The 14,134-nt window shown below is 44.1% G+C and overlaps 1 protein-coding gene across 1 annotated transcript in view; it reads right to left on the bottom strand.

The window, feature by feature from the left end:
* Positions 1-508: 508 nt before the first annotated feature.
* Positions 509-14,134, bottom strand: part of itpk1b (inositol-tetrakisphosphate 1-kinase b) — a 29,400-nt gene continuing 15,774 nt past the window's right edge. Inside the window, exons 5-11 of the mRNA XM_069662185.1 lie at positions 12,615-12,732; positions 4,724-4,822; positions 4,496-4,536; positions 4,051-4,216; positions 2,861-2,928; positions 2,622-2,784; positions 509-2,342 (exon numbers count right to left, since the gene is read on the bottom strand). Of these exons, the coding sequence (XP_069518286.1) occupies positions 2,020-2,342; positions 2,622-2,784; positions 2,861-2,928; positions 4,051-4,216; positions 4,496-4,536; positions 4,724-4,822; positions 12,615-12,732 (978 nt within the window). The 3' untranslated portion in view covers positions 509-2,019. The remainder of the gene's footprint in view (positions 2,343-2,621; positions 2,785-2,860; positions 2,929-4,050; positions 4,217-4,495; positions 4,537-4,723; positions 4,823-12,614; positions 12,733-14,134) is intronic.

Below are 14,134 nucleotides of genomic sequence, written 5' to 3' on the forward strand. Positions count from 1 at the left end.
ACACTGCCTGGGCTGCAGAAATGATCAAGGGTAGGATTAACCATTTATTTCCCATTTAGAAGCACGATAAGGAACACAACAGGACACAGAATATAGTGGTGTACACATATCTGCCTGGACAGGGACACAGCCTTAAATTTACCCCTATTTTAAGATGAGGAATCAGTAGGGAAAGATTACTCTGAGCCTGCTTCATAATAAGGGAGCTTAAAAAGAGGATAATAACCCTGTTTTTAGAGTGTCTTTTGTCCCAGAGAGATGCTGGTGAGATGGCTGCGCTGACACTATTATTTACGATCGCATGGAACGAGAGGACGGTGAGTCCCCTCGGTTACTGATGGAGGAAATAAAACCGCGAGGAGGAGCTCTCTGGGACAAAAGAAGAAGCAGGCTCAGAGGAAAGTCCTTCCCACTCGATGCTACAGGGAGACAACAGCATCGGCCACGCCCACTCTGCTCCTTTGACACCACCTGTACAACCAGACCAACCAGCATTATTGTTTGTTTGTTCAAACGTCCCCGTGCTTTTCATTTCATTTATATAAAACATTTTTACCCCCATAAAATCTCAATAAAATAAAGTTGCTCTTAGTAGATATCAGGACAAAGATATTAACAAAATTGGAGTAAAAAAATCTCACAGTGAACACTGGGAACAAGAGCTGGACCGTCTTCCTCCCACTTCCCCTCCTAATGATTTCAACATGTGACACTAATACAGCAGCTGCAACAGAAGACAGGTCGGAGGATTGAAGCTGGAAGCGGATGAACCGGATTGGCTGAAGGTTTGTTGAAAGTGAAACGTCATCAAATGAGAGGGTAAAATCTGATCGAATTCCTCGTATATCTTTAATTGTTGTCATTTAATGGCATCTACCCAAAAAGTGGTATCCAGACACATTTGACCTGATTTAAGTGGAATAATTGATTCTCTCATTTACAACATGACGTTTCACAGCAGCCCAAAGTTTGTTACGACAGGTGAAGTTGGCCTCAGGAGAGTAGTTTGCTCACATCACAGACAGAAGCACTGAAGACACGTGAGAGAGTCTGTTTAAGGAGATTACACATCCATAATGTGATGAAAGGAAATCTCACAAGATCCCACTGGAATTCTGAAAAAAAATAATCATGGAATTCTCTGGAAAACATCCACAAACACAAAAAAGGAATGCGATCCTCGTCTTCCTGCGGCGGAGCGACGTGACCTGGGACTCAAACGAGGACGCGGTCTGTTTGCTGAACACCTAACATCAGTCATACAGTTAAACACTCAGGACCTATAAGCATTGGTACAACAACAATCATTAAAAAAAAACTTGGTCACATGGTCATGGAGTTTTTCTGTCTTTGTTTTTTTTCTTCTGCAGGCGTCCTTCCTACACGTAAAGTGAATCTGATGGCACTCAGAGCAGTAAACATCTTCCCTGTTTGTTCAAGCTAACCTAAAACTATCTCGTCACGTCCTCTGTCATCAGTTGGCCACAGTCACATAGCAGCCCGGGATCTGTGGAGTAGTGTTCAAATGTCCAGCCACCTTCTCTCCCCTGTGTAGAGGGAGTCAGTGGTATTGACTGAAACAGACACACATCACAGGCACAATGTAACCCTGTGTGTTTGCGTGTTTCTGTGTGTGTATGTGAGACGGTTCATACATTGCACATCTAGTGGCACATCTCTCTCTAGTCCTGATTGGCTACCTCGCCTGGACCCTTTCGTCACAGAGAACTCACACAAGAGAGAAAAATAAAATCAGCTATTAGGCAAAGTTCCCAAAAGTTCACATTACAGTACTGTTAAGTCTCGTTGGACTAAACGAAAATACAAAAAGGCAGAGAGAAAAAGCTTACACCCAATCACCACCATTTCAATAACTATATAGGAAAGGTTTGTTTCTGATTAGATATATTATCATCATTAACATCATAATTATTATGATTATTATTCATTATTATTGTCACCATTGCCGTCCGTTTTGTTTTGTTCAGGGGGTCAAACGGAGAAGGGAGAGGGGGTCAGTCACTGGGAGGAAGCCTTGGTAGCTATCGTGGACACACAGTGCTGCTGGAAGTTTGGGGACATGGCCGAGTTGCAGCCCAGTCTCTGACGCGGGCCCTTCAGTCCTCCGTCCCCCTCTACGATCCAGGGGCTGCCGCTGGCTTCTTTGCCCAGCATGCCACAGCAGCCGGGGGCAGGCGGCGGGGCCGCGTTAGGTACCGTGGTGCTCACCGGCAGCGCTTTGGGCTGCTCGCTGGCGGGGGCGAAGTCTGGGCTGTGGCTCTGGAGCACGCTGGTGATGTGGGTCAGGAGGTCGTTGAAAAACTCTGGGACGCCCTCGTAACCTGAAACCCAGAACGACACTCAGTCAGGCAGTCATTCATTTAAATGTCTTCATAGATAAATAGATTACATTTAGACTTTAGATTTAGAACTACCTCCCTTTATGTCTATTTAATCATAAAATGGGATTAGTAGGAGGTGTTTGCAGCTCACACAATGACGAGGATTACATAGGTGACAGAGGAACATGTGACAACAAGGTCACCAAAGAAAGAGGCCACTGTAAACATGAAGCTTAATATTTACATTAAATAAAATTAAGAAGACCTGACAAGACCTACCAGGGAATGCATTGACGTCAATGACGGCGTGCTGGCCTGTTTGGTTGTTGATGATGACGTCGATCCCAAACAGGGACACGCTGAGCGCCTGCCGCAGCGACCTGGACAACTCCCTGATGACATCATCGCTGGGAGGCTGAGACTCTCCCTCCAAGTTCTCTCTCTGGTAAAAAGGTAGGTCAATTAGCAACTTGAACTCAAAATATAACATGTGACTGTGGTCAGAGATCTAAACGTACCGTGGTCAAGTCTGAGGACGACTCGGGTTTGGAAACATTGTGGCTGTTGAAGAAAATGGCTTTCCTGTCTGGAAAGGAAACAGGGAAAAGGTGAGTTGGAATTCACAGTGTAGTTCTCTTTGAACAGTTCTCCTCTTGGGCACTAGGGGGCAGCAGAGCTCAGCTGCTTACACAGTGCAATGAATCACCAGGGGTGAACTCTTCCTGTATTTACTGCTCTCAACACCTGAAGTAAAGTCACAGAAACCTAAAACTGAAGCCCCCGGCGTGAAGTCTTTTACCCTCCCAGTTATAACCATGTCAAGTGTTAAATTAGAACAAAACAGCTTGTTAGATGGTTGCCTTGGGCGAAGGATTTTCTTTGAAGCAGTGACAAATGTGACAGCTCTTTTTCCTTTGTTATCGCTGCAATGATTAACATTAAAGAGTCTTAAAGGGAAAGACGAGGGCCGGGAAATGGAGGGGAAAAGTAAATTCCATCACTGTCCGAATGAATATTCCCTCGTGGCTTGTGGAGGGTCGTTGTAATGAAGTGTTGGGCAGATGTTCTTGTTCATTCCCAGACTGGATGAACATGGGAAGGAAGCCTGGATGGGACACACCATCTCTCACACAAGTTCACTGTAAACACTAACCCTACCTCTCTTTAACTTCATACTCTTTCATTCAACCTCGCCCTCCTGTAACTGAATATGTAACACAATGTACAGCTCCAGACTGCAGAACACACTGATCTGAATGCTGTGCAGATGCAACGCTGTGGTATGTTGCCTTTTTATGTGTTTGACAAGGGCCGTGCCTTTAGCTGCAGCACTCAGCATTCCAAGCTGAAAGCGACTGCTCTCTCTGCACGGCGGTTACACAAAGCAGACGGCTACACTGATGGCTGAAAACCGGTTTGCATGAGGGCCTCCACTGTACCTCATGCAAATACCGGAGTCGCTTTTGTCGGGGGAGAACCTTGCGTGCACTGTTGCATCATGGGTAAAGCATCTGACATGTTTATGAAGAGGGATGGCGCTCTTCTTCTTTATTTTAGACAGCATGTACCAACTCTGCTGCACTCTCCTGCATCCCTTAAAAGGTCCAATCACAGGGACTATAAAGCCACTTTACAAGCTCTTTTATTGGGTGATTTTAGAGAAGCGGTGCAAACTTACAGTCTGAACAGTGTCTGTGTGTCTGCTCACCTGCAGGTCCAGCAGGGAAGTTCTTCAGCGAGGGTCTCTCCACCACAGTGTACGAGTCTCCCACCACAAACACCTTGTAAAGCACCGCGTTGTGGTTGATGAAGCTCTGGATCACACAGGGAGGCTTCACGTCCTTCAGGTCCTCTTCGCTGAAGATAATGGCCATCTGCGGGCAGATTTACACAAGACGTGACCGACTGGAGCTTTTAAAGTTCAAATCAAGAGGCACTTTAAGACTAAAGACTAAAGTAAATTCAAACCACAGATTGTGGAGGAATGAGGACTATTTGTGCAGCCTGACAGGGGTATTGATTTCAGCTGACACAGATACAGGAGGTACAGCCCTTTATCTGATCGTGTTGTTTGGACTGGAGTTAAATGACGATCCCGCAAAGTGTTAATGCTCGCACAAAGCAAACTGTGGAGGGTGTGAGTGACCTCTTACCTCGTGGGAGTTGGTTCCATGAGCCACCCGTGTTTTGCAAACTGAGGGAGAAATAAAGGCGAGGAGAACTTAGCAAGGTCAACGTATATAGTGCCACACTGATGCTGCACAGGTAGTGAATGATTAGTAGTTAACAGCACAATATCAGGTCTTAACATCATACATATATTATAGGTTTAAGTCCTCTATATCTGGAGGATCTGGACGATGAGGTAAAAAAATACTTACTGAAGGGGAATGTGAGTCCTTGCCTCTTGATCTGCTCCAGCACATCTGGGCTGCAGTCTGTGTTCAGGACCATGAATGGAGGAGAGCAAAGCCTCTCATCTAATAAAAAGAGTTAAAAGATCAGGGATGGAATTGAGTTAAGAGGAGAGAAAGAAGTCCAAAAAAGATCTTGGACAAATCTAATGATAGATGTTAAAATTAAAGGGCCAGTTCACCGATTTTCAACCTCAGTCCTATCATGCTATTATGGGGAGCTAATGCCATTATGGGAAAAAATAATGCCATTTCGCTCTGTGCCTTTGGAGGATGATATCCACTTCTCAAATGGGCCCTGGAAAACCTCCAGGGAGGCCAGGGAGCTCGCTAAACTACACTTCCTCAATCTAGGACGCCCGCCTCTGATGTCATGTCTCGTTCAAAATCATCAGGTTTGAAATGTAGGCTGCAGACCCGAAGATTTTTTTAGACGATCCAGCGGTATATTCTCAATATATTTCAGATTCTGTACCGCTCTGAGCCATTGCCTGCAGAGATCAATGTCCTATTTCACTCTTACCCTTTCAGAGGGAGGGGCGCAATGCATGCTGGGTGTTGTAGGAATGTAGAACGGGCGAAACCACGAGCTATTTGTACAACTTTCTCCACAGCTGTGGCGCCAATTTCAAATATAATTGCTTCTATCGATTACAGAGAACACCAGGTTTGACTGACAGTGGCTTTTTCCAGGGGGCGAACTGCTCCTTTAAGTGCCTGCTTTTCAAAATAAAATAAGAAAAGGAGAAAGATGTTCAAAAACCTTTCCCTAAAATTAAACTTAATAATTCATTTTTAAAAGAAGTAAAACAACATTTTCTCTACACCATCTTATCGATCCAGGTTCACTCTAAACCTACATTTGAGGACACAAAAAAGGAGGGCAGCATTCTGCACTATGACTCATGTAAATAGGGTGACATTTATTGCTAGTGATCTATAAATACATTTTCTAACATTACAAACAGCATTAATGTCATGCTTTCCTCTCTGTGCACAGCCTTTGATGACTTATGTCCCTGCGTTCTCTCTCCACCGCCTGCGATAGCCGAAGAACTAAGACATTTTCTCCGGAAATAGCAGCACTCGCAGCTATTCTGTCTGTTGTCATCCATAGCCTACTTAGGAACAAATGAAGGGCAGCACACTCCGTTGTAGTTTGATACTGAAGACTTGTTTGACATGTGGAGCAGATGAGTGAGTCACATATGCAGACACACCTCTTCTTAACTTCATTTGGCTCTATTATTATGTTTAGATTTTATCCTTGGTTCAGGTTTAGACAACAAACACAGCAGAGGCCATGTGAAGCCCGGGGGGACAAATGACTCCTGTCCAAATAAATAAAGCTGAATGCTGCCAGGCCCTTCTGCTCCTCCCAAACACACACACACAGGAAAATGCTGAAATACAGGAAGACCCACAATCTTGTGAGCGACTCAAACCAGCTGAGGACTTTATAGAGTCATCAGATACATCAGCTGACACACAAAGCAGGTGCAATTACACAATAAAACCGCAGCTATTCTTTAATGAATCATAACTGAGGCCATGAGAAACACCCAGCCTCTCTCTCGCCATGTTTTTACATCACATCATGTTTGTTACCATCACATTATTACATCACTTCCTGTGGCGGCGGGTCGCTCGGTTCCGATAAGAATGAAAATAACAAACATCCTGCAGCTCCCTCGTACTTCACCATATCAGGGCTGAGAGTGCATCTGAATTCATGTTCTGCCTCCTGTAATTTCCCCTCCGCAGTAGGTACGCGGGGGTGATAAGGCAGCTGCATGGAGATATCACCACAGGAAATCAGCGAGGGGGCCAAACCAAGAGCTGGCAAATTGCTAATGACAAAAACACAATAGAAACACGCCGGCCTTTGTGTGCTGCGGGGCCTCAGCCGCGGCAGCGCTCTCTGCGCCCGCTACTGCTGAGGTCAGGGGAATCTCATTTGCCTACATTTACTCCAGTGCTGAGTGGTGAACTCTGGGAGCACGCTGGGCCCCACAGACGGCTACAGCAGCCACAAAGCATACACACAGTCACTTTTAGAAAACTCCACAATGAAAGAGGTTTTTGAAAGCCCAAAAGTAAATGATGTTACAGTGAGTAAGGAGGGGATATATCACTAAAAGATAACTAGTTCTTTTTGGCCGTTATTCCTATTGGTCGTAATAAGATTGTTCAACGGCTGAAACAGCACACTGATTAGTTGGACCTTCATAGAAATGTGGATATTAGCTTCATTGTTAAAAGTCATTTTTAAGCTAAACTGCTGAAGATTTTTAGACCAAACTAGTGCCGATTCTGAAAATTTGAATTTCTCACCATTTTACTGACAAAATAACCAGTGTTTTAACGATAAAAAAACTGCTACAGCCTTGCATTGTAGTCATGTATTGATCTGCTGAGATTGGGGAATGTGGCGACATTCCAACAGCACAATGAACATGAGAAGTCATCACACGTGTTTAAAGTAATGGATCATGTGTAGTGAGCAGGTTGTTATCGTGGAATGGTGCTCCGACTCGACACATTATCACGCTTATAACACGGCTTTTACTTACGAAATCAATAAAAATAGTCTGTTACACTCACAGTGAGAGCTGAGTCCGTAGCAACGCTTTACTGCGTCTTAAAATGAGCTAACCGAGTTGTTGTTACTCATTAAAATTAGCTTAGCTAGCTGTTATTACTCACATTAAATGAACATTTCCACTGATGGTGAAGTAAGACAAATTGAATGGGACCACAGGAATCAGCGCAGCACCTGATTGAGGTTTTCGGTGTCGTCACTGTCATAGTCTGTTGACATTTTCATCAACATTCACCGTCTTTAAACACCGCCGTATCCCGCACTAATATTTGTTAAAACAATATTAAAACAGTTTAATGTTTACTTAATGTGCCGTCTTCAGTTTTGTAGATCTCTCTGTCGCAGCCTTCAGTTTTTGTAAACCTCTATCGCTTTCTCTCCTCTGTTTTGTCTCTTTCCTTTTTTTCCCGTCCGACGTCAAATTTACCGGACTTCTTTCATCGCACTGATATCGTTACAGTTAGTCCTCAGGATTGTGTGATCAGAGCCGCATCCCTAGCAACGGTCTGCTCGTCATAGCAACGGCCTGTTATAAAGAAATACCAGAATCAAGTATTTAACACAGCCGAGTAATAAACTTATTTGGAACGGTAAAATTATGAAACAATGGTATTGTATACTTATACTATACGTTATTGTAATACATGCATCATTTCTCTCTATTCTCTATTTAACTGTATATTGTTAATTGAATCTGAGTGTACAGATCAACATCCAGGTTGAACTTTGACCTTTGATCATACTTAGAATTTTAAAGCAAGAAGAGCTTTTATGTAGAATGAGGGACAATCTATGTTTGGGTTTGACCTCCATCAGCTCAACTGTGACTTGATTACAACCTGTTGAATTGTCTGTCTTTGTTGAAACGACGTCGCCAAGTTCCATGAGCTCATCCATGAGTTTTCTAAACTGACAGAAATGTTAACCAGAGCTTCGGAAATGTAACTAAATAACCAGGAATAACCGCGCTGATGTTCCCTCCAGCTTAGGAAGGGCTCTGCTGCAGCTGAACATGTGCTTTGACCACCATGTACAAAATTAATTTCATAAAAAGAGCCGTTTTATTTTTACTAAAGGGAAGAATCAGCACCTTCTTTAAAGCCAGCCAAATCCGATCTTGCATGGTTTTATTTTTTGCATAATAGCCGTATTCTCTCTCACAGGCAGATACTTGTTCTGTGCTCTGTAACCTTTCCCTGCGCAGCTGGATCCGATCCACTGTTGGCTCTGCATCCAGTCACTTTTGGGAGCGGGACGCCTGAAGGGGTTACCCATCAGTCATCTGTGTACTAGCCGCAGCCACGCTCGTCATCCTGCTGTTATTTTACCAGGACAGGAATAGCAACATAATGTCTTTCAGAAAACAGTCTGGAAGGGAAAATATCCCTCTTACATCACCATGTTCCCAAAGACTGATGGCGTTAAATGTTGTCAAACAAAAAACCATCAGGAGAGCGAAAGCTCGTCAAAGAGAAAACATTTTAAGCTCCAAGTTAAGGATTTATAATAAAGAGAGCGGGGAACGGTGGACAAGAGAGAGAGTGGCCAAGTTTGTAATAGCGTGCATGCTTGGCTCTGGTGGACGTTTTAGGGATAATGGGGAGGAGGGGAGGGTGGGGGGATCAATCTTTGGCTCTGTCTAAACACTGCGTTCTTACAGCAGACCCAGCGGAGCCCGGGGCGACGTTTACGGGTCTCTGCGATGAGATGCTTTTAAATGTCATTATCCAGTTTCACTGCTTTTTTTTTTTGGTTTCTCCTCTTGTTTAATCTTAACAGCACATTCACTGAAACTCACCTGACCACTTTGTTGCATTATATTCATTAACCCTAACCTATAGGTGAGAAGAGATTCCTCAACAGGCCTGTGAGTTTCCCCTCTGAGTGAAGGCACAGAACAACAAGCCAGGTTACATTACGCTTCAGAAAGTGCGCTGCTGTTTAGCTGAACTCGCCTGTTGCTATTTAGAGCTTGTTTCCTAGAAACCCCAGCATCCTCTCCTCACTGCTCTCTGTGCGTGTCCCCTCCTCCTGGAGGAAGAGCAGCAGGATTTTCAACATCTTAAACTGAACTCCAATTTGAGTTCTGCAATTCTGGTGGTCTTAGAGGCTTATACTCAAATTAAGAGTCTTTTATTTTGAAAGGTTAGATGGTTAATCCTCATTTGGTGCGATATTTATCCTTTAAGGACTGTGACAGGCGGGAAATTCTTCTCTTAAGTTGAGCGATCTTGTCTTGGACAAATATTTGGGTTTGTCTTTTCCATACTGCGAATATGATTAAATATTGATAACTTGTTAACTGGTTTGTTGGTCCCAGCAGAGGCGTGGATTAAAGCTAACGCAGGATGAAAGAATGACTAAAAGCTTCCTGGTTTTATTCAGATATTAATCAGACTGAGCTGGAGAGGAATAAGCTTCAAACATCGAGACAGGCGTTCGTTTTTATGGGTTGACTTGACGACCGTTTCTGTCTATAAAAACATGAACTCGAGCATACACAGGAACAAGGAGATTCAGCGGAGTAGCATAAACAGTTACCTTTCTCTGGCTCACATAGCAAACTCGAGTCTGACAACAGAGCTGCATCACTTTAAATCAGATCCATTAGAGCTGCTGTGGGCCCCGTCGAGCTATTTTTAATTAAAGATAACATTAAAACTAAGGGCTAATTCTCGTATTAACTTTAAATCTATTTAAACAATTGAGACTGGAGCAGCTAAATGTTGAGAGACTGCGGCCGTTGAGCATCAAGAGACCACTCCACTGATAAAATAAGGTTCGCTTTTCCAGAGAAAGCACAAGCGCATCTCAAGTGCTTCCTTCTATTGACTTCTATTATGAGTCATGCAGACTGTGAGGCATGGCAGGGCTCTCTGTGGCCCTTTAGTCTTTAGCGCCGGGTTGCCTTGGCAGCTGCTTCAGGACTCCGTGCTGATAAGGAGGAGGAAGTGAAGAAGGCACGGGAGACTTTTTCCACACTCTCTGCCTTTACTGTAACCTTAACCCGCTTCTCTCCCTCAATAAGTACATTTATCCTTTGTCACATGCTGTTTTTCTACAGTCACAGCGGTGTGTTGAAGGATTATAATGTCTTACACCCCATTCTTGTGTCTAAACCAGCCACAATCGTCAGGGAGGTTTGGTATGCAGGCTTAAGTGAGCGCAGAGAGCACCACTTGCATTAATGGAGTGGAGGAGGAAAAAAAAAAAGGCTTCCTATAAACTCAGCCAGTGAGCCATCTTCCCCTTCAAACCGAATACACACAGCGAGACGATAAGTGATGCAGCTTATACTTTGTTACGTAACAGCCGTCCTGTCTGTTTGGATAAAAAGACGTCTTCTCGCGGTTCTATTTCAGGAAACTAATGACACAGGCGACGTGCTGAAACGCCTCTGATCCGCTGCTCTGACACCAGAGTCACGCTGAAGGAAAACCTAAAAGGTTTATGTTCCCTGCCATGTACGGGGGGGAAAGGAAATGTGGAAATGTGGATGAGTCACAGGTGTGTTTACAGTGTGTGTGGGTAGAGAATGTGCTCCTGTCGTCATTGCGTTTTTCTGCCTCGAGTCAAAAGACATTGTCCTCTGATTAGTTCATCGGCAGGAGGAAGGTGCTCCTGGACGGACTCAAAGGACAGTTCCGATATTTCAGGGTCGGAAATAGAGAGCTGCTTTTGTTGCGTAAAAGAGAGGAGATGGATTGTGATATCAGCGCCGAGCTCAGTCAGCAAGAGTTGTACATCTGCTCGGAAGCAACGTGTAAAATAACTCAAGAGGGAAGCGACAGCGCCGTCATATGTTATCGGTGTGTCCGCACTGGAGGTGAAGAGGAAAGACAGAGAAAGTGCAGAAGGCGGCGTCCATGAAGTCACAGTTCATTTATCATTTCAGACAACTTCTGCTTTTATGTAATATTAAGATTAAGAAGAGGAACAGAAACAACTGTATTTGAGCCCATTACAAAATAAAAGCCTGGTCACATGACTCCTGATTAAACATAATAGTTTGACTCAACTTTAAGGACATTTTGGAGGCTGTTAACTGGTTCTGCCTTACACCGACCGGTGTTTAGAATATTAACTCGAGCCTGGTTGAGCCTTCTAGTCAAGACCTCCTTTTCTGCGTGCTGCATTGTTTACAGTCCAGTTTTGTTCAGATCAAAAGTGAAGCGAATTTCGCCCCTCTAGATATGTCAGCTTAATAAACACAGCCTCTTCTTTGTTCATTAAATCCCCCAGAGGAGGTTCATCTGTTTCTGGTGAGTCTCCGTTTCACTGTAAATCATAAGTTACACAGAGGCTGCACTCTGGCTTACTACAATGGTATGAACACGAAAAAGAAACCATTTTTCTTGTGATTTATTTTAATGAACTGGTCTTAAGTTCGCTGAATTAACATCATGATGCAGATCGTCCGGTCTGTCATCAAGAGGAGAAGAAAACTACTTTTAAAATGTTTGTTTCTCGAACGGAGGTCGGATCGATCATTTCTGATGCATTCAAGGAAGTCGGGAAATCTAAACGCTGAACAGCTTTCGTGACACAGCGTCAAGGGAATTTATCTCAAGTTGAATTTTTGATCTAAAGCGGATTGTTAGCTGTGAGCACGCAGATGTCTGTTTCTAGAGATTAATAAGAAGGTAAATTGTTCAGGTATTCACCAATATTACTCGGACTGCAAGCGTACTACAAACAGAAACCAGAAGACTTGCCACCCCTAAAATCCACTCCCCTGCCTACTGACTTTACATTTCTATGTTGAATCTGTAAATAGAGATGAGTGTAAATGAGACATAATACCAGAAACGCTTGAATAGCACTAAAACTGTGGCTGCCAAATGACTGTTAAAGACATGTGTTACATTTTACAAAGACATAACGTTCATGAAGGCAACATTTAACGCAGTGCAGTTGTAGGAGACCGCATTTGTTTTCGGAGACCTCAACTGAGTGATCATTTGCATGTCTTGCGATATAACTGATGCGAACAGCAAATTGGGTGATGCAACACAGCAAATATAAAAGCTATTATGGTAGTTTTCTCTTGTCCCTCAAGGGTCAGCACGTTGAATTTGTGTGTTGAAACTCCCCAAATGTGACCTCTCTGTGAAACCACCCCAAAAAAAATAACTTCCCCTTCAGGAGGGATTTCACACATTGCTAAAAATGTAAAACTGAAACTTCTCTCCTTTAGATGTTTGTACCAGTCATGCGGGAGATTCCCTTGCACCAAATGAACTTTAAACATCTCACCTTGCATGCAGCTCTCTATCCTGTGGATGAGCTGGTAGGACTTGCAGCGGTCCAGCAGAGTGCGGATGGCTGGGAGGGGGTCCAGGACGATGGTCTCAGGGTGGGCATCAATGTAGTCCTGAAACAGACGCACAAACATTTGTCACAGTTGTTTGTCGCCTTCAACAAGTCAAGTGTAGTTTACATCCACCCATGCGTGTCAGTAAGATAAAACAATTATCCAAGGACGTGTCTTTGGGCGCTGAAGGGGCAGGATTGAGGTGCGACACTGCCATGACACATATACATCAATCTAGATTAGAAAGGTTAAACAAACATATTAAAGTAGGCAAACTACAAACACAAACATGGAGTGTGTGTGCTAGAGAGAGCATGAGATGTATGACAGCGGGTCTGTGTAGGTTACATCACTACGTCTCTGCATGGCCGGCTGTTAGGTCAGCGTGAGGTTTGCTGCTTTACATAACTACGCTTCCCTCCTCTCGTCGGCTCTCCTCTCGCTCTGTCCCCACACCACCTCCTCTCCTCCTCTCCGCAGCTCCGTGCGCTCTCCCCGTTCACATCCCTGCTCTGTAGATTCCTCTGCCAGCCGTTCCTTCCCAACTATTTTTACTGACTCACAAATGCTGTCAGGTGGAGCTGGCTGGCCTGCACGTTACGCACACACCACAGCCCCACTGTCATACACGTTAGCATGATATTAAACACACGCAGCAGCGTTGGACATTAAGCACAAACACGTAGCTGGAAAAAAAACAGCCTATTAATATACACACGCATACCGACGCACGCAGCATGTAAACAAATGCCTCTGCCTCGACACGGAGGACCCATTTGTAGGATTTAGTGGGATCTAACTGGCAGTGTTGATCAAAGCTAGCTGAGCGGTTATGCAAGTTTAGCATTCAGCTGCCTAAAACACATAAATCCGAACACATCTTTCAGGATGTTAAAGGAATATTTAAACACACAAAGAGCGGGAGCTGAGATGGAGATGAGCGCGGTTAGCAGGTCTTAGAGAGGAGAAGAGCCAGATGTATGTATGTGTAGGTGTGAAAGAGGGTGGGTGTCAGGGCTGCACAGTTTGAGCGGTTGTTCCAGGCAGATCTGTTTCCATAGGAGGAAGAACCTGCTCTATGTTTCAGAAGATATGGTTCAGTCGAATATCTAGTTTGTAAGTGGTGCCAAAGACTTTAAACCTGAAGTGGAAAACAATCTTCAGCACTTGTACCAGATGGATGTGATCTCCCACCTCAGCTGGAGCATCATAAGCTGTCAATCACAGAGAGGAACCGACTACATGTAATTAATGTTTGGAGCAAACAAAACCAACATAACTGGGTAAACGGTAACTGACAATGCCTTAAGGCTAAAAAGGTCAGCAAACTCATTTCGTTCCCAACCACTAATGATGAGCAAATTATGATTAAAGTTACGCCCACGATCCTGCGACCCTAAAAGCCTGCTGATGATATTTGTTCGAGGTCCTCTGTGTGCACTGCTCACACCTCAGGACGCTG

The sequence above is a fragment of the Semicossyphus pulcher genome, unplaced genomic scaffold (assembly GCF_022749685.1).
Source record: "Semicossyphus pulcher isolate SPU_LCO1_2020_fin unplaced genomic scaffold, fSemPul1.0.p SCAF_14, whole genome shotgun sequence".
In the NCBI taxonomy this organism is placed as follows: Eukaryota; Metazoa; Chordata; class Actinopteri; order Labriformes; family Labridae; genus Semicossyphus; species Semicossyphus pulcher.